This window comes from Carlito syrichta, unplaced genomic scaffold (genome assembly GCF_000164805.1).
Source record: "Carlito syrichta isolate Samal-C Ts95f unplaced genomic scaffold, Tarsius_syrichta-2.0.1 Scaffold305806, whole genome shotgun sequence".
NCBI lineage: Eukaryota > Metazoa > Chordata > Mammalia > Primates > Tarsiidae > Carlito > Carlito syrichta.
Window position 1 is genome coordinate 540,482 of NW_007249902.1, and position 19,141 is coordinate 559,622.

Sequence of the window (19,141 nt, forward strand, 5' to 3'; positions counted from 1 at the left end):
CCTAGCGCTTTCTCTACGCACCTTGGCCATGATGTAAACCCGAAGAAATCAGCATCCCCATCTCCTTCCTTTTTCCCCACCCCAAAGTCATTTCCTCTTAGTTCATTACCTGGGATTTTGATGTCTAAGTTCCCTCCGTGTTATTGATACACAGAGAGAGAGGAAAAAAAGGAACTTCTTGAAATTCCCCCAGAAGGTTTTGAGAGTTGTTTTCAATGTTGCAACTTGGAACAAGTCAGTTTCTAGTTTGAGTTTCCATCAGAAAGCCTGGTAGGAGTAGAGTATATAAGCTCCAGTAGCAGTCACAGCCCCAGAAGACACAACTGTTTCAGGCCCCTCAGACCCTGCAGCCAGCCCAGAGTAAGGTAAGGTCCTCCCTAGCTCCTGCCTCCCCCTCCTGTGTGCCTGCACCTGTCTGGGTGTAGACACCAATAATGTTAGTGTGCTACCCTTACACCAGGCAGAGTGGAGTTTGTGGATCCTGGGAGCACCCCTGGTGATTCACCTGCAGGGACACTGGTGAAAATGCTGTACTTTGAGGACTGATATATAATGTGTCCATCTTCAAATTCAGCTAATAATAATTATATACCAAAGTCTGTGAACAAATGCATATTTTATAGAAAGGTGTGTTTTATCTTATTTTGAAGTAGTGTGTTCTTAAATATGAATGCCTATCAGTTAAAGGATCGTTAAACTCAGGGATGCTTGCCTTAGTATTGAAACCTTTTAAAAAGACTTTCATGCATTTCTTAAAATAACTGAATTTGTAATTGTAGCTCATAGCTGAATGTTACGATCAGACTTGCTCCCATGTTTGTGATGGGTTTGGTAGCCAGTCGTGACCTCAGCCAAATGGAAAGCCGGAGTTCCCAGTTCTTTTAGATTAACTAACTTTGGCCACACTTAAGAAATTAAGAGCAACTGTAATGTTCAAAACTACTTTCTGATGAATCTTTCAATTTATGAGGGGGGGGAAAGATTATCTTTACTGTACTGGTATCTGATATATGCCCAGGTAAAATGGTATGCAACAGTGTGATCAGATTAAAATATCATTTTAACAAAGAAATTATGAAACCATCTGATGGCCTGCTCTTCTCCAAAAAGGAATTTCAAGGTATTGACAGAATTTGGATTAAACTGTTAGAGGATATTTTATTGGGAGCTATAGTTTTATGATTTCTGTACATTCATTCATTCTACTAATGATTCATGGAGTCCCTCTGGGCTGGACTCTGGAACAAAGTATGAATCAAGACAGGCATGAACCCTGCCACGGGAGAGCTCAGTGTGGCAGGGAAGACAAACAGTAAAGAAGTAACTGTGGACCAGGCATGGTGGCGCACACTTGGAATTCCAGCATCTTGGGAGTCTGAGGCAGGAGGATCGCTTGAGCCCAGGGGTTCGAGACCAGCCTGGGAAACATAACAAGACTTCGTATCTACCAAAAAATTTAAAAATTAGCCAGGTGTGGTGGCGTGTGCCTGCAGTCCTAGCCACTCAGGAAGCTGAGGCAAAAGGATCCCCTGAACCCAGAAAGTCGAGGCTATATGTGGTGAGCAGTGATGCCACTGCACTCCAGCCTGGGTGATAAAGTGAGACCCCTACACAAAAAAAAAGAAAAGAAAAAGGAAAGCAATAACTGCAATATTGCCAACATAGTAAGTTCTGTGGAAGAAGAGCACATACTCGGGTCCTGACTCTATCCGGGCACCATGCTGGAAACTGTACGTGAATTATTTCATTACCTCCTCACCACCATAGGATACCCATTTTCAGATGAAGAGCATGAGCCTTTAAAAGGTTCAGTGACTCACCCAAGATCACACAGCTAATAAGTGGCAGAGCTTATTAATAAGTGGGTGCCCATTCTAGATGTCTGCCTGGCTCTCAAACTTGGGACTTTGCATGTGTCACCTATGCCATTTGTGCCTGTACATTTTATTTTTAAATAATAATTATCTTTTCAAGTTAAAAAGTAACAAACAAAATAGAATTTGAAGAGAGATGCCATCCCAAATGTCACCGGCATGCCCATATTGGCACTGGTAGTAGAGAGCCCTTAGCGTATCCCTGGAAGTAGGAATGCCTAACTTGGGGTCCCTTCCTCCCTCACGCAAGGGTTTCAATAACTTAGGAAACCTATGAAATTGCATGAAAATTTTTAAATTTTAATCCTCAAGACTTTCAGACTTACTGTGTCAAGGAAGTGAGGGCTGAGGGATACAGTTAGCCAGGATGAGCTGACCAGCCAGAGAGCCAAAGGATGGTCATATATTGTTCCCTTTTTTTATTTATCCAGATTTTATTAAAAGTGTATCCCTCCAGCCTGGACAACATAGCAAGACCCTGTCACTACAAAAAAATTAAAAATCAGCCAGGCGTGGTAGGGTGTGCTTATAGTCCTAGCTACTTGTGAAATTGAAGTGGAAGCATCGCCTGAGCCCAGAGGGTGAAGGCTGCGGGAAGCTGTGATCCATGCCACCCTGCATTCCAGCCTGGGTGACAGAGTGAAACCTCAACCTTCTGTCCCCCCAAAAGAGGGTGACCCACCCCCGTCTCCACCCCTTGCCAGTGTTCCGTGGTTTAAAATATAGGCGATACTATAACAGGAGCAGTTTCTTAGAACTCTAGCCAGGGCTCCCTTACCTTGATGTGCCATTCACCTGAAATTCTCACATGCACCGGAGGCCCAGAGAAGAGTGCTGGGCACATGGCCAAAGGGAAACCCCAGAGTCAAGAGAATATCAAGGAACTACCAGGAGGTGCCAGGAATCCTCCCATTTCCGTTCCCAGAGTGCCGACATCTGGGTTTTACAGGCCCTTGTCACTGCAGTATCTTGAAGGGCATTTCCCTGAAACCTGGCATGGCTTTTTTGGTTATCCATTGTATACAAAACAGAAATAGCAAGTCATTCTCTTATCTCTGAATCTAGGTATAAGCGAATGTGTGATACATTGCCTTCTGTAATACGTCATCTCCTTGCGTTTTCCGACAACCCTTTGAGTTGAGTGTTAAGTTCATTTTATAGATGAGAAGACTGAGGCTCAGGGTATCTTGGCCAACATCACACAGCGAGTGAGTGGCGGGACCAGAATTTAAGCCCAAGTCTGCTTGACACCAAGCCTGTGAATGTATTAGCCGATGCTCTGTGCCACTAGTACTCTGCTACAGTCAAAACCTGAACTGAATTGATAACCACGTCCCCAAAACGTCACGCTGTGGTGACAGAGTACTGCAGAGCACACAAGAAGGCTCGACTTCTAGCCCTGTCTCTGCCACTCACGAGCTTTACAATACAAGGCATGAAGTATGTAGGAAGTCCCCTAGGGTTAGCAGCAGCCCTGACAAAGTCACGATGTGTCAGTACCCAGTCAGCCCAACCAAGGAATGTCCATTTGTAAGGTATTTGGCTGAGAACTTGAAGAGGGATGCCAACCCAAATGTCACTGACATGCCCATATTGGCACTGGTGTTAGGGAGCCCTTAGCGTATCCCTGGAAATAGGAATGCCTAACTTGGGGTCCCTTCCCCCTCATGCAAGGATTTCAATAACTTAGGAAACCTATGAAATAGGTTTGTTCTTCCTATAATTTAGACCAGTGGTGTCTGAAACCATGTTCCTGCAGTCCAGTGGTGTCCTGCAAGGCGGGTAGAGACATTTCAGAATGCAATTAAACAATAGTCACCTGTATGTAGTTCATAACTGGGGTGTAATTTTTGCAATCTGAAGATTTTCATAAATCCTGGACACTAATCTAGACTGGGTTTCAATATAAGACAGTAGCTGGACCAGGTGTGGTGGGTGGGTGGCTCACGCCTGTTATCCCAGCACTTTGGGAGGCTGAGGTAGGAAGATTGCTTGAGTTCAGGAGTTCGAGACCAGCCTGGTCAACATGGTGAGACCTTGTCTCTACCAAAAATAAAAATTAAAAAATTAGCTGGCATGGTGGTATGCAGGATCGCCTGAGTCCAGAAAGTCAAGACTGGTAAGCCATGATCGTACCACTGTACTCCACCAGCCTGGGCAACAGAGTGAGACCCCCAACTCAAAAAAAAAAAAGCCAATAGCTGGTTTAGCACAAAAGTATGCATGTCATTATTTCATGATGGATATATCAGTATTTGATTTTATTTTCCCAGGCAACAACTTGATTTTCAGGGGTTCTGGACTTTTAACATGGGTTAAACCAGTAGTTCTCAAAGTGTGGTCCCAGGACCAGCAGTGTCAGCTTCATCCAGAAACTTTGGAGAAATGCAGATTCTCAGGCCTCACCCCCAGGCAGCTGAGTCAGACACTCTGGGGTGGGACTCAGCAGTTTGTTATAGCAATGCTTCCAGGTTATTCTGCCATATGCTCATGTTTGAGAACCACTAGGTCACATGTGGTGGTGGGAGGGAGTCATCTTGGAACTGGGAACAATTGCCATCTAGACAAGAAAAGCCAAGCCTCTACAACAAGGGCTTGTGACCCACCTGTTGCCAGAACTTGAAAGTTTGCTTCTATGTTTATCTTTCAAGTCTTCAACCCAAGTCCGTTCACCCTGACTAGCCCAGCACACACTGCCTTGAGCTGCAGGGATATAGGTGTGTGTTTAACTTTTCTCCACAGGTGGAGGGGAGACATTTAACACACTGACTTAAGACATATTTGTTGAGTGAAATTATTTGCTTCCAGAAAGCAGGATCCAAGTAAAACCTTTTTTTCCCTCTATCTCCCAACTGCTCCTAGCTCAGTTCTCTTTACATAGTAAGCATTGAATAAATAATTGCCAGAAGCTGATCCAGACAAGTCATGTTCCTTCTTTAAGCTTTAGATTTTTCACCTTAAAAATAAGAGGATTAGGCCAGGTATGGTGACACACACCTGTAGTCCTAGCTACTGGGGAAGCTGATGCAGGATGATTACTTGAGCCCAGAGTTGGAGGCTGTGATGAGCCACAGTTGTGCCACTGCACTCCAGCCTGGGCAACAAAGTGAAACCCTGACTCAAAAAATAAAAGAGGATTGTATCAGACGGCTGGTTTCTTTAGACTCTAGATAGCCTATGACTCCCTCTTTGGAGATGTTCTTACCCAGAAGCTGCCAGGGGGCTCCTGTAAGTCATTTAGTATTTGCCTGACAGTATGGAGAAAAAGGAGAAAAATCAAGATTTTTAAAAAGGTAGCTGGAATGTGTATATTGCTCCCAAAAGTAACAATAATTATTGATTAATAATTCTCTTCTCTCTTCTCTCTTCCCTTCCTCTTCCTTTTCTTTCTCTCCTTCTCTGCTTCCTGTTTCCCTCCTAATAGATGTGTCATCGGCAGTTGGTCATCTCCTGGTTTTCCCTGATTTTGCTGGCATCTCCCCTCGTCGCCATATGGGAACTGGAGAAAGATGGTAACCCACCTCTCCTCTTTCTTGTTAGAGGCCCCGGATTCTAAGCCAGGACTCTTGGGCAGCCACTGGTGGTAGATCAAACTGAAATAGGCAGCCATGCACCGGGTTCTCCTTGCAAGATCCCTCACTCTGGGGAAATGCAAGACCATGGTTCTTTCTTTTACCATGGTGGTATCTGCATTGTTTTGTTTTCACGTTGGATACCAGGAAAGGAACTTTTTATAAACTGGGACAGGAAAAGAGATTTGGTCTTTGCCAGTATTACTAAAACCATCTGTTCCATACAATTAAAATTCCCAAGTGGAGGATTTGAATAGTATAAGGACCAGCCAGGTACAGCGGCTCACACCTGTAATCCCAACACTTTGGAAGCCAAGGTAGGAGAATTGCTTGAGGCCAGGAGTTTGAGACCAGCGTGGGCAACATAGCAAGACCCCATCGCCACAAAAATAAAGAATAAGAAACATATCCCGTCATTTTCCATTCTACCACAGGATATAGCCCTCTCTGTAGGCATTGTGATGACTTACCTCTGTCCAAGCACTTTGGAGACAGCATAGGAAGTAGGCTCACATCGAGTTATGTTCAAGTCCTAGTTCTGCCACTTACTAGTTATGTGCTTTTGAGCTCGATCACCTCTCAGCCTGAATTTCCTCAACTGTCAACTGGGTATTACAAAGTGACACCTACCACTTGGCTCATTTAACAAGTTAATGAAGACAGAAGACAGATGGTGAAGTGAAAGTTTTTTTCTTTTGAGTCGGAGTCTCACTGTCCCCTAGGTTGGAGTGCAGTGGCACACTCACAGCAACCGCAGCCTTGACCTGCGGGGCTCAGGCAGTCCTTCCACCTCAGCCTTCCAAATAGCTGGAACCACAGGTGTGCACCACCATACCCAGCTAATTTTTTGATTTATTGTAGAGACGAGGTTTTCCTAAGTTACCCAGGTTGTTCTCAAACCCCTGGGCTCAGGCATTCCTCGTGCTTTTGCTTCTCAAAGTGCTAGGATTACAGACGTGAGCCACTGTGCCTGGGTGAAAGTAAATGTAAATAATATTTATTATTATGGCTGTTTAAAATGTCTCTGATGATTGAAGATACCTTTTTATTATCCCAATGATCAACAAAAATTACTAGTAGACTAATAGAATAGGTATTGGTATAATAAGGCATTCCTTCTATTCTTCTGATATCTCACTCTGTAAATGCACATTAACTGATTGCTAACTGTACCTAAAAGACCTTCAGATATTTCTTACTGAAGTCAACATAATAATGCATTGCCTTTAATTATATAATAATATAATATATAATAATAATCGTCAATATTACTTGAACACAGTTTCTCATTTAATTCTCTCAACAACCATATGAAGTAGGGACTATCCCTACACCATTTTACAGATGTTGAAAACTGAGGCAAAAAGCTTGAGTAACTTGCTCAATGTCACATACCCGGTAAGGGTGGAACAGGGACTTGATCCCAATTGTCTTACTTAAAGATTTTCAAGGACATGTAGCAAATATTTCCTGTGTTCTTGGAGAGTTGCATAACTTAAAGATGAAAAATAGGCATAACTTAAAGATGAAAGGATTTCAGCTGATGATCAGAAATAATCTTTTGATAGTCAGGAGAGTACAGCACTGAAATGGGTGCCTGAAAGAGATCTGGGGTCATTCTACCATTCTGCCATTCTTTTTTTTTTTTTTTGAGTCAGAGTCTCACTCTGTTGTCCAGGCTGGAGTGCAGTAGCATGCTTACGGCCACCCCAGTGTCGACCTGCTGGGCTCAGGTGATCCTGCCATCTTAGCCTTCCAAGTAGCCAGAACCACAGGTGTGTGCTACCATGCCTGGCTACTTTTTTGATATATTGTAGAGATGAGGTTGTCCAGTCAAGTTGCCCAGGCTGGTCTCAAAGCCCTGGGCTCAGGTAATCCTCTCACCTCGGCCTCCCAAAGTGGTGGGTGCTATTCTTAAGAATATCAGAAAGACAGCCATCCAGCCACCCGCCACCCCCCTCCCCCATGAGGGTCTGAGAGCTTTAGACCCTCCCCTAAGTAACAGCAAAGGCCAGAGCCAGGGGATCATGCCAGATGCCTTCAGGGATTTTTAGTGAGCTGGGGAAACTTGGCCTTGCATATTTAACCCCTTAGTGACTTCTAATTTGGCAAACCACAGAAATTCCAGAAAGTCAATGTGAGAAGCACTCAAAGGGCTTGTACCTTGGGAGGCCAGATGATGAAGCAGAGCCAAGCACTAAGTTCTAGAAGCTACTCCTCAACTTTCCTCTGGCCATTGTGTTTCTGTCTTCTGGGGCTTCTGAGTCTTGGTTGTGACAGGAAAGTAACCATGCTGACAAACTAGAAAAAGCCAAAGTTGCCACGTGGTTTTTGTTAGCCTGGCTAACCATTTCCCCAGAGTTGGGCCTCAAGTGCTTTGACTTCTTTTCTTTGTTACCCATTGGTCCTTACAAGTCCCCTGGATGTAAAGGGAGGATCTTATATTCCACAGTGCTTTACACTGGGAGGCCAAGAGCAAGAACCACCATTTTAAAGTTATGTAAGACCAGCATGATGGTTCATGTCTGTAACCCCAGCACTTTGGAAGGCCATGGGGGGAGGATGGCTTGAGCCCAGGAATTCGAGACCAGCCTGGGCAACATAGTGAGACTTCATCTCTACAAAAAAAAAAAGTAGACAGGCATGGCGGTAAGTGCCTGTAGTCCCAGCTACTCAGGAAGCTGAGGAGGGTGAGTGAGCCGCAGTCGTGCCACTGTACTCCGGTCTTGGTGAGAGTGAGACCCTGATTCAACTAATAATAATAATTAAGGACATTTAAGGACACTGTGTTAGACTCCTACATGAATTAGCTTGTATAGCTCACAGGTCAACCTTTTAAAGCAAGTACTAATATTTTTCTCCATTTAAAGATTATAGCACTGAAGCTTAGAGTAGTTGAATATCTTTCTCAGGGCTACAAGGCTGGTGTAAGGGCTAGAGCTGATTCTAAATCCAGACCTATGCCACTCCAAAATCCAGACTCTCATCCGTTGTGGCTTGCAGACTCGAGCAGGCATCAGAATCATCTGGAGAGCTTAAAAAGCAGATCACTAAACCCATCCCAAAGTTTCTGATTCAGCAACTGAGAATTTGCATTTCTAACATATTCCCAGGTGATACTACTGATCAATGATCATGCTTTGAGAATCACTGCATTAATCTAGTCTCTTCAATTAATAATTGATGCATGAATATACAAATGAGTGAAGCTTTGCTGTGACACTCTCTGAAATATTATCCTAAGCTGCTCCTCAAGGGTCACTTTAAACGCTGGCATTAGAGATCCCTTGCAAAGCCCAAAAGGCAGAGGTTCTGAAGCTGTGGCTCTTGTACTTGAACTTGATGTGACCCCTGCCCTCAGTATTCTCCTTTATAAAATAAGAAGACTAAGATCTACTGGACTGCTTCACAAGGGTATAAAATAGCTTTAAGAAAAATACACAGAGAGAATGAATATCTCCATTGGTGAGTTTCATGCCGAAGGAACTAAATCTTTAAATCTCCGTGGAAAATTGTTTAGAGAGTTTCTCAGTGCAGTTTGCTGACTCTTTGATCTGTGAATAATAACAACGGACACAGAATTTACCATGTGGCAGATGCTGTGCTAAGTACTTTACACGCTTTTTTGCATTTAATCCTCAGCCAAACCTACACCGTAGATGCTATTATCACTTTACAGACGAGGAAACTAAGGCTCATGGTGTTTAAGTATCTGGCTCCAGATCCTCCAGCTGGTTAGTTGAGACAGGATTTCAGTCCTGGTCATTCTTTCTTGACACTCTGAGGGTTTTTTATTGCTGTTGTTGTTGTTTTTGAATTGGAGTCTCACTGGTTACCAAAGCTGGAGTGCAGTGGCACACACATGGCCACCCCAGTGTCGACCTGCTGGGCTCCGGCGATCCTTCTGCCTCAGCCTTCCAAGTAGCTGGAACTAAAGGCACGTGCTGCCATGCCCAGCTAATTTTTTCATTTTATGTTGCCCGGGCTGGTCTCAAACCCCCAGACTCAGGCAATCCTCTCGTCTTGGCCTCCCAAAGGGCTGAGATTACAGGCTGAATCACCACGCCCGGCCAACACACTGAGTTTTAACCACTATTTTATTCCGCTAAATACTGTACCCTGTTTTATTCCCCATGAAACCAAAATTGTGTTGGAAATTTATCTCCACCAGACCTTTGGCAAAGAGTCTTGCGGTGTTTGCTTTTTTTTTTCTTTTCTTTCTTTCTTTTTTTTTTGGTGTATTAAAGTCTTTCCCATCTGCTACCTAATCAAAGTCTAATATTAAAGGCAATCTGAGGTTGGGCAGGTGGCTCGTGCCTATAATCCCAACATTTATGGGAGGCCAAGGTGAGAGAGAATTGCTTGGGCCCAGGAGTTTGAGAGCAGCCTGGGCAACACAGTGAGACTTCATCTCTACAAAAAATAAAAAAAAAAAAATTAGTTGGGCTTGCTGATGCACACTTGTAATCCCAGCTACTAGGGAGGCTGAGGCAGGAAGATCACCTGAGCCCAGGAGGTTGAGGTTGCAGTGTGTCATAATTGTACCACTGCATTCCAGCCTGGGTGACCAAGTAAGACCCTAACTCAAAAAATAATAATGATGAAAGCAGCCTGTCAGTTAATGAGTCATTGATAGCTATAAAGTTCTTTGTCTCTCTGTTCCACGACCTTGAGCCCAAGCAGGGCCCATTACCCTGAGATCATCTCAACAAGCATTTGCCAAATTTTGGAGCCATGAGCAAGGTTGTGTTTAGGCTGTGGAGATGCCCAATTGCACACTCTCAGAGTTCATGGAGCTTACAGTCTGCTTATCTTTCTCCAGTTTATGTAGTAGAGTTGGATTGGTACCCTGGTGCCCCTGGAGAAACGGTGGTCCTCACCTGTGACACCCCTGAAGAAGACGGCATCACCTGGACCTCAGACAAAAGCAGTGAGGTCTTGGGCTCCAGCAAAACCCTGACCATCCAGGTCAAAGAATTTGAGGATGCCGGCCGGTACACCTGTCATAAAGGAGACGAGCTTCTGAGCCATTCGCTCCTGCTGCTTCACAAAAGGGAAGATGGAATTTGGTCCACTGATATTTTAAAGAACCAGAAAGGTAATTCCATTCCCTTGGATAGTGTCAGTTTTCTCTTTTGCACATAAGAGATTAAAAAATAAGTAGATTGAAAAGGCAAGACGTGATTAGTGTAGTTAGTGAATTAACATCAGGTCTCTTACTGAAAGCACTCAGAACGTCTGTTTTCCTGGATCTTGGGGTTATCAACCATCAAAATATCCTATTAAGAGAATATCATGGTCAAGGTGAATGCTTATCCTGAGTTTTTCCCTTCCTTCTTTCCTTCCTTCCTTCCATTCTTTCATTCTCTCTCTCTTTCTCTTTCTTTCTGTCTCTTTTTCTTTCTTTCTGTCTCTCTTTCTTTGTTTCTCTCTCTCTCTCTCTTTCTTTCTTTCTTTCAGTTGGAGTCTCACTCTGTTGCCCAGACTGAAGGTCATGATCGTGGCTCACCATAGCCTCGACTTCTGGGCTCAGGCAATCCTTCTGCCTCAGCCTCCCAAGTAGCCAGGACTACAGGAGTGCGCCATCACACCTGACCAATTTTTAAATTTTTTGGTAGAGATGAGGTCTCACTATGTTGTCCAGTCTAGTCTTGAACTCCTGGGCCCAAATAATCTTCTCACCTGGCCTCCCAAAGTGTTGGGATTATAGCTATGAGCCACCACACCTGGCCAGGTTTTCTTTTAATAACAGTGATTCTACTGGATGGTTAATGGAAATTTACCAAGGTGTACAGTACATAACTCAGCACTGGGGTGATGACCTTGACAAAAATGAACACCTGTGGCAGATGTGTTAGGTTTACAGTGTACCCTGCAGAGGCAGCATCATCATGGGACACTCCCAGCCCTCAATGAACTACCAGCTGGGATGGGATGGGGGGGGCGCACTGCATTTTCCAAGGAAGTAGATGGAAGAACTTCACCCTTGGGTGAAGTTGCCCTTGGGTGGCCAGGGATTCATCATGATCAAACTCTTTCTGAAAGAAAACCCTTAAACAATATTGCATGTTTGTTCTTTTCCAACCCAGAACCCAAAAATAAGACCTTTCTAAAATGCGAGGCCAAGAATTATTCGGGACACTTCACCTGCTGGTGGCTGACAACGGTCAGCACCAATTTGAACTTCTCTGTCAAGAGTAGCAGAGGGTAAGTAAAGCCCCCTGGCTTATCAACATTTCATTAATAAGGGGAAACCTCTTGGTGCCCTACCAGATAATAAGGGGAGAATCAAGGTCAAACCCCTATTTATTTTTCAACCCTCTCTTTTGCCTAAGCTGGGGAAAGAAGATGGAGATTGAAGCCAATTACCTGAGTGTGTTAGCTGTACATGCTAGGACAGGATATCCTTGGGCTGGAGGATAGTCTTTGCTGTTTTAACACACACATCCCTCCGGCCTGGTCATGCCTCCCAAAGGCTCACAGCACCAGGGAAAGGGATGGAAGTTCCGAATGACTTGCCAAAACTGCACCTCAAATCAAAAACAAAAACAAGAGCTCTAAGGAATAGATCTTGGAAGCCTGGAAACACACTACAAAACTCTGTGAGATTACCCCCAAAATGTCCTCAGGGTCACCTCAACTCCTTTTACTTCTGCTGACACCACCCATCTGAAGTTCACCATTGGACTGTCCCTAAAAAAACATGGATAATTTCCATGGATTCAGGACCCATGTGTTAGCCCCTTATGTGACTCACCCTAATCATTATTCAAGTCACCAGCGATGTGGGATCATGGAGCAAACACTAGGTGATCATCCTGGCTTCGTGGCTCTTTAACTGAGTAAATTGCACATTATGGGTCCAGGCATTGTGGCTCAGGCCTGTAATCCCAGCACTTTGGGAGGCTGAGGCAGGAAGATTGCTTGAGCTTAGGAGTCCTAGGCCACCCGGGGAGCACAGTGAGACCTTGTCTGCACACACACACACAAAAATTAGCCAAGCACATTGGGCCTCACTCCTCCCCACCCTTTTTTTTTTTTGAGACAGGGTCTTGCTCTGTCACCCAGGCTGGAGTGCAGTGACATGTTCACAGCTCACTGCAGCCTCGAACTCCTTAGCTCAGGTGATCCTTCCATCTCAGCCCTCCAAGCAGCTGAGACTACAGGTGCATGCCACCATGCCTGGCTAATTTTTTTAATTTGTTGTAGAGACAAGTTCTCGCTATGTTGCCCATGCTGATCTCAAACTCCTGGGCTCAAGTGATCCTCCCACCTTGGCCTCCCAATGTGCTAGGATTACAGGAGCGAGCCACTGTGACTGACTGAATTTAAAATTTTAATAAGGGGATTTAATTGCTGACTCTGGTTGTTAAAAAGAAAAAAAAAATTTCCTTATTCATCCAGACCAGAGACATATAAGTGCAGGTTTCTAAATATTTATACTATCTCTTGAAGCTATACTTATTCTCCTAGAAAGGCAGTTTCTTATCCTCTGGATAGAAATCAACCCAGTTGGAGAAACAGTGTCTTCAAATACTTGAGATCTTACCTGCTTCCCTTGCTACAATCACTAGGAACTCTCTCCACAATGTAACGCAGGATACTTTCTGTCTTTGCCTTCAGCTCTTCTGACCCCCAAGGAATGACATGTGGAGCACCCACACTCTCTGAAGAGAAGGTCATAGGGGACCTCAAAGAGTATAAGTACTCGGTGGAGTGTCAAGAGGACAATGCCTGCCCAGCCGCCGAGGAGACCCAGCCCATCGAGGTCGTGGTGGACGCTGTTCACAAGCTCAAGTATGAAAACTACACCAGCAGCTTCTTCATCAGGGACATCAGTAAGTGTCGGATGACTGTGTGTATGATTCTTGTGGAAAGGTGCCCTGTGTCACGTGCTTGCAATGCCCCATGCCCTGGAGTACGTGGTTCACGAGCACTGTCTCTTTTATTCTGCACCACCAAAAGGTGCCCCATAGGAGGAGGAAGCTGAGTCTTAGGAGGATGAAGCAACTTGCCCCACATCTCAGATCTCACAGCTAGCAATTCCCATCCAGATCCACCCCCTAGAAAAAGCAAGCTGTTTGCCACCCCTTGATTCTGCTGCCCTGGGCAGCTTCTATGATGAATCCCAGGACCTCTCCAGCAAAATATCCGTATTCGGAACCGGGACATCCCTACGCATTGCAGTGATTTTCAACCAATCTTGCTTCAGCATTTGGAAAGGGACCTCTTTATTGGAATATAACCACCCCTCCTCCTCTCTGGACCTCCGTATTTTTAATTGGCAGGCTGACATCTCACCATTTATCGTTTCCTTTGCCGTTTAATCTTGGGTCTGTTATTATGATAAAGTGTGGCAGGACTGCATAACCTGCTGTAGAATTTGTAGAGGGTTTTTGGGAGGGTGGGGTCTAATTTATATAGGATGGCCCAGGAAGGTCTCTTGGAGAAGGTGACATTTAGCTGATACCTAAAGGAAAGGTGTCCGACCGGGCATGGTGGCTCACATCTGTAATCCCAGCACTTTGGGAGGTCAAGATGGGAGGATGCTTGAGCCCAGGAGTTGGAGACCTGCCTGAGCAACATAGTAAGACCTTGTCTCCACAAAAAATTTTTTTAAAAATGAGCCTGGCATGGCGGCACACTTCTGTAGTCCCAACTACTCAAGAGGCTGAGACAGAAAGATCATCTGAGTCAGGAGTTCAAGGCTGCGGTGAGTCCTGATTGTGCCGCTGTGTTTCAACCTGGGCAATACAGTGAGACTCTGACAAGAAAGAGAGAAAGTGAGAGAGAAGAGAAGAAAAGAGAAGAAAAGGAAAGAAAGGAAAAGAAAAGAGATGTCAGTTGTGATAAGAATGAGGGGAGACTGCAAAGCACCTGCTGGGGGCCATGTCCTTGGTGGGGAGCAGTGCTGGTCTGCAGCGTCCAAGCACACTGCCTCCCCCTCTCCTTCTCTAGAAGAAGATCCCCTGCCTGAGGAAGCAGTCCTTGTAATAATCACTGCAGTATCCTCCACACATGGTCCAGTGGCTGGAACACCATGGGTGCTCAGTAGTTATTTATTGAATAAATAAATGAGCGAGCGTACAGACAACTGACTGTAACTGCCGCAAGACATGTCAGTGCCAGGAGCCACAAAAAGACAAAAGAAAGGGCAATGAGTGGAAAATCTATCATCTCATCCCCAGCGAGAGACTCAGTTCAGTTCTGTGTCTGGGCAGATTGATGGATTAAGCACAGAAAGGGTGGTCCTTCACCCACTGCATAGCCAGATGTGAGCCTCAGCTTCTCAAAGTGTTGGAATTACAGGTGTAAACCACCATGCCCGGCCTGAGAGTCTTGTTATCTCTAAGACTTTCCTCTAAGCATTAAGCAGAAGTGGTTCCGCCACAAGGGCCCATCGGATTATTAGTGATGAGAAGGATACTCAGCTTCTCTCAGGTCCCTCAGTAAGGGATAAGGTTATGAATGACAGCTGGTCTCCCTGGATTCCCCCATGTGAACACCTGCAGCTGGGGTACCTCACATTTGCCAGGCAGGTGCTCAGAGAAAGAAAGTAAATGATCCCTTGGACTCACAGGTGGTCAAAGGTGCAAGTAGGATCAGAAGCCAAAACCACCTACCTCCAAAGCCCCGTTAGGAAAATAAAGTGTTTTTCCTCTTCCACAGTCAAGCCCGACCCACCCAAGAACCTGCAGCTGACGCACTTAAAGAATTCCCGGCAGGTGGAGGTCAGCTGGGAGTACCCTGACACCTGGAGCACTCCCCATTCCTATTTCTCCCTGACCTTTGGTGTGCAGGTCCAGGGCAAGACCATGAGAGACAAGGTAAGAAGTGGCACAGGTGACGATAAAACCACTACAGTCATGCGTCACTTAACAATGGTGATATGTTCTGAGCAATTTGTAGTTAGGTGATTTTGTCATTGTGTGAACATCATAAAATGACTTACATAAACCTAGATGGCATAGCCTACTACACACCTAGGCTGCAAACTTGGACAGCATGTTCCTGTACTGACTACTGCAGGCACTTGTAACACAATGGCAAGTATTTGTATATCTACACATAGAGATGGTATAGTAAACATACAAGAGTATAATCTTATGGGACCACCATGGCATATATGGTCCTTCTTTCACTAAAATGATATGTGGCCCATGACTGTACTTTTTTGGAACTTTCCATGTGCCTGAAACCGTACCAGGGATTTTCCATGTATATTTCACTTAATCTGTACAATTAACCCTACAAAGGCTGTCAGTATTCTTATCATCATTTCACAAGTGAAGATATTGAATCTCAGAAAAAGTAAATGACTTGCCCAAAGTCACCTAGCTAAGAAGTGACAGAACCAGCACACAAACTCAGTCTGCCAGACACAAAGGTCATGTGCCTAACCCATCCCATTGCCTATGATAGGATGCATCATTGATCTTTGCACTCACTGTTGGTTCTGATATAGAAGACCTGGGCTCAGGTCTAAAATTATTTTTTCAGTTGTGTATGTTATTGTGAGATTATCTTACTAAACAGGATGTCTACACTTACACAGCCTAAGATGTTGGCCTTCCAACTTTCTTACCTTGCGTCGGAATTCCTTTGCCTCTTGCAAGGTTTCAGAGACCCTTTGCCCAAGACCAAGCCTTTTTTGACCCCACCTTTAAAATCTGTGGACAAATGCCTTAGTCAGCATAGCATTTACCATGGGGTAGAAACTCAGCGAGCCAGTTATTTTCTGAAAAAAAATGGTGAAGGGAGAGAGAAGAAGTTACTTTGGAATAGAGTTTATCCAAATATTATTTAAAATCTTGTATCTTCCTTATTTAAAATATATATCATTAACAGGTGATATTGAGTGATTTGCATGTGCTAAAAATTTGCCTAGAGTTTTACATGATTATTTAACCTTTACAATTTTGCTACCTCACTCCAGCCCTTGGGGTTGGGGAGTTTCAGAGTGACCTCCTGTCCTAATAGTTCCCAGCATGTTGGGAGGCCAAGATGGGAAGATCACGTAAGCCTAGGAGTTCAAGATCAGTCTAGGCAACAGAGTAAGACCTCTTCTCTACAAAAAGAATCAAAAAATTAGCCAGGCATGGTGGCATGCACCTTGAGTCCCAGCTACTCAGGAGGCTAAGGTGGGAGGATTGCCTGAGCCCAGGAGATCAAGGCTGCCGTGAACTGTGATTGTCACTCCAGCCTGGGCGACAGAGTGAGACCCCGACTCAAAGAAGCAAAGCAAAACATAACTTTTACAATTCTATGAGCTAGGCATGATTGTTATCCCTATTTATGAAGAGAAAACAGACAGAGAGCCTAAGACATTTTCCTGGAGTTGCACAGCTACTAAGTAGAAGTGCTAAGATGTGAAGGCAAGTTTGTCTTCTGAATACCCAGGGAAAGCAGCTAAAGCTTATCTGTGTGTCAGTCCCACCATCAGGCCAGGACTGGGGTGACTGCCCACAGGACCTTGGGGCAAGGCAGCTGTGTTAGAATGATGAAAAAGCTGGCGCAAACCATTTCTCCCTCAGAGCTTACAGAGTAGAAAAATCGCACCTGTGTTTCAGCTTCTGCCAGTAGGTGGCGCAAGTTCTATGCACTCCCCTGTGAATTGCAGACGTAGTGCCCCAGGACCAAGATGGTCTTGCTTGGGGAAGTCGTATTCTGCAGAAACATGCACGGCTTACCTTGAGACTGCAGTGCCACTGGGCCTTCACAGATTTCCCTCTTCTTAGCAGAAAGTCTTCGAGGACAAGACCTCAGCCACGGTCATTTGCAAGAGGCATGCCAACGTTCGCGTGCAAGCCCGGGACCGCTACTACAGCTCCTCTTGGAGTGAATGGGCATCTGTGCCCTGCAGTTAGGTGAGCAGGCCCTGGAAGCCCAGACCAGACCTGCACACTCAGTGCACCTGGGTGCAGGGCAATGGTGGGTGGCTTTGCGGAACGGGAAAGGAGCATGAGAACCTAACACGGAGTTGCCAGAATCAGAAACATACATTTGTTCACTAATAGATATTTATGTGATGTCTGTGTTATGTTGGGCACTGTGCTGGGTATAGGGATATTAAAGTAAAGAAAACAGGCCTGAGTCCTGCCCTCCTAGAGGGGAAGGCAAAGAAGAGAGAGAGGGGCCAGGAGTCAGAGCTGGAGGACTTACAGGAGTTAGAACCTTGTACTGGAAGTCCTGGGAAGCCACTGAAGGATTTTCAATAAGGAAGTAGCACAGTCAGATACTTGTTAAAAAAAAAACAAAACAAAACTCAAAAGAGCTGGGCACAGTAGCTCATGCCTGTAATCCTAGCATTCTGGGAGATCAAGGCAAGAGGATTGATTGAACCCAGGAGTTTGAGACAAGCCTGGGCAACAAGGTGAGATCTCAGCTCTAAAAATAACATAAAATAAAAATGAGTTGGGCGTGGTGGCATGTGCCTGTAATCCCAGCTACTCAAGAGGCTGAGGTGGAAAGATTGCCTGAGCCCAGGAGGTCAAGGCTGCAGTGAGCCGTAAGCATGCCACTGCACTCAGCCTGAACGACAAAGTGAGACTGACGCAGAAAGACAGGAAAGAAAGAAAAAAAGGAAGCCTCAAGAGAGCCTCTGGCAAGCATGGTATCAGTCAAATTCCAGGCCATGCGAGGAAGGCTTGGGCCTTCTGATATGAAATCCCTAAAACCCAATTGCCCAGGATAATGTGTTGTGAGAAATAAGAAGGGTTTGCTACTGCAAGTCTACCTCACATAGACTTTTTGGCATTCTTTTTCAGGTTCTGATCCCAGGATAAAACCTTGGAGGAAAAGTGGAAGATATTAGGCAAATTTTTTTAAAGACACGATGGAATATACCCCCCAAAATATTTTCTACCTGATTGCTTTTTGGAAATTTTTTTAGGATCACAATGATGTCTTTGGAGTATTTTTATAATTAGATGCTAAACACCCACTGAAACAATCAGCTAATTTATATGTAGATTTTTCAGCTCTCAAGTTACCACTGGTCCTAATGCTATTTAAATATTTAAGTAATTTATGTATTTATTAACTTATTACTGTTATTTAACATTTGTGAGTCAGGATGTATTGTATGTCTCATACTTTTATGACCCGAACCATAAGGACCAGGCCCCATTATGCAAAATGTGAATTTAAGTGTTATTTATATTGACAACCTTTCAAGCGAGGCTGCAAGAGCATCTGTTTTATGACAGCCAGTAAGAAGATGATGTTATGATACCAGCCTCATCATATATTTGTGATGGGTGAAAAACAGAAGAGATATTTAAATAGAGTCGTGAAGACAAACCATTAAAATGATCTCGGAGTGAGAGATGCTAATTCTCGAATCCATGAAGACTTCCTCGAAGTGGTGTTGATAAAGCAATCCGGGGCCACCTGCATTTCTAAGCATGTTCAGTCTCTGGATGCCTGAATTTTAAAAGGACTAAAAAAAATGATTGAGATTAAAATTCAGCTTCAGTTTCAATGGCAGTACCTACTCCCACCTCCCTGTACGACACGAGAGGGTGGTGCAGAGGCATCTTACGTGCCTGGCAGGTAAAAAGATCTTAGGACTCAGGAGAGAAGACAAGTGTGGTTATGGCTAAGGACATAAAATTGTCAGAATTGCAGGTGGCTTCTTAACAGCCACGTGGAAAAAATAAAACAGACAGATGCAGAGAAAACGAGCTAGAATTG

The 19,141-nt window shown here is 44.6% G+C and overlaps 1 protein-coding gene across 2 annotated transcripts; it reads left to right on the forward strand.

Annotated features, from left to right (window-relative positions):
- Positions 1–329: 329 nt before the first annotated feature.
- On the forward strand, positions 330–18,585 carry IL12B (interleukin 12B). Of its 2 annotated transcripts, XM_008062735.1 has the most exons (8): positions 330–365; positions 5,299–5,386; positions 10,269–10,544; positions 11,536–11,653; positions 13,070–13,284; positions 15,116–15,280; positions 17,188–17,313; positions 18,214–18,585. In XM_008062735.1, exons 2-7 carry the CDS (start codon positions 5,299–5,301, stop codon positions 17,286–17,288), a joined length of 963 nt encoding a protein of 320 aa, XP_008060926.1. In that variant the 5' UTR covers positions 330–365; the 3' UTR covers positions 17,289–17,313; positions 18,214–18,585. The 2 variants fall into 2 exon arrangements, with proteins under 2 accessions (XP_008060926.1, XP_008060925.1); XM_008062734.1 differs by lacking the exons at positions 330–365; positions 18,214–18,585 and having other exon boundaries at positions 15,116–15,273.
- Positions 18,586–19,141: the final 556 nt, after the last annotated feature.

Coding starts and splice junctions, on each gene's coding strand:
- IL12B (XM_008062734.1), top strand. CDS start 5,299: ATGTGTCATCGGCAGTTGGTCATCTCCTGGTTTTCCCTGATTTTGCTG. Junction 13,285..15,115: donor CTTCTTCATCAGGGACATCA/GTAAGTGTCGGA, acceptor CCTCTTCCACAG/TCAAGCCCGACCCACCCAAG. Junction 15,274..17,187: donor GCAAGACCATGAGAGACAAG/GTAAGAAGTGGC, acceptor TCTTCTTAGCAG/AAAGTCTTCGAGGACAAGAC.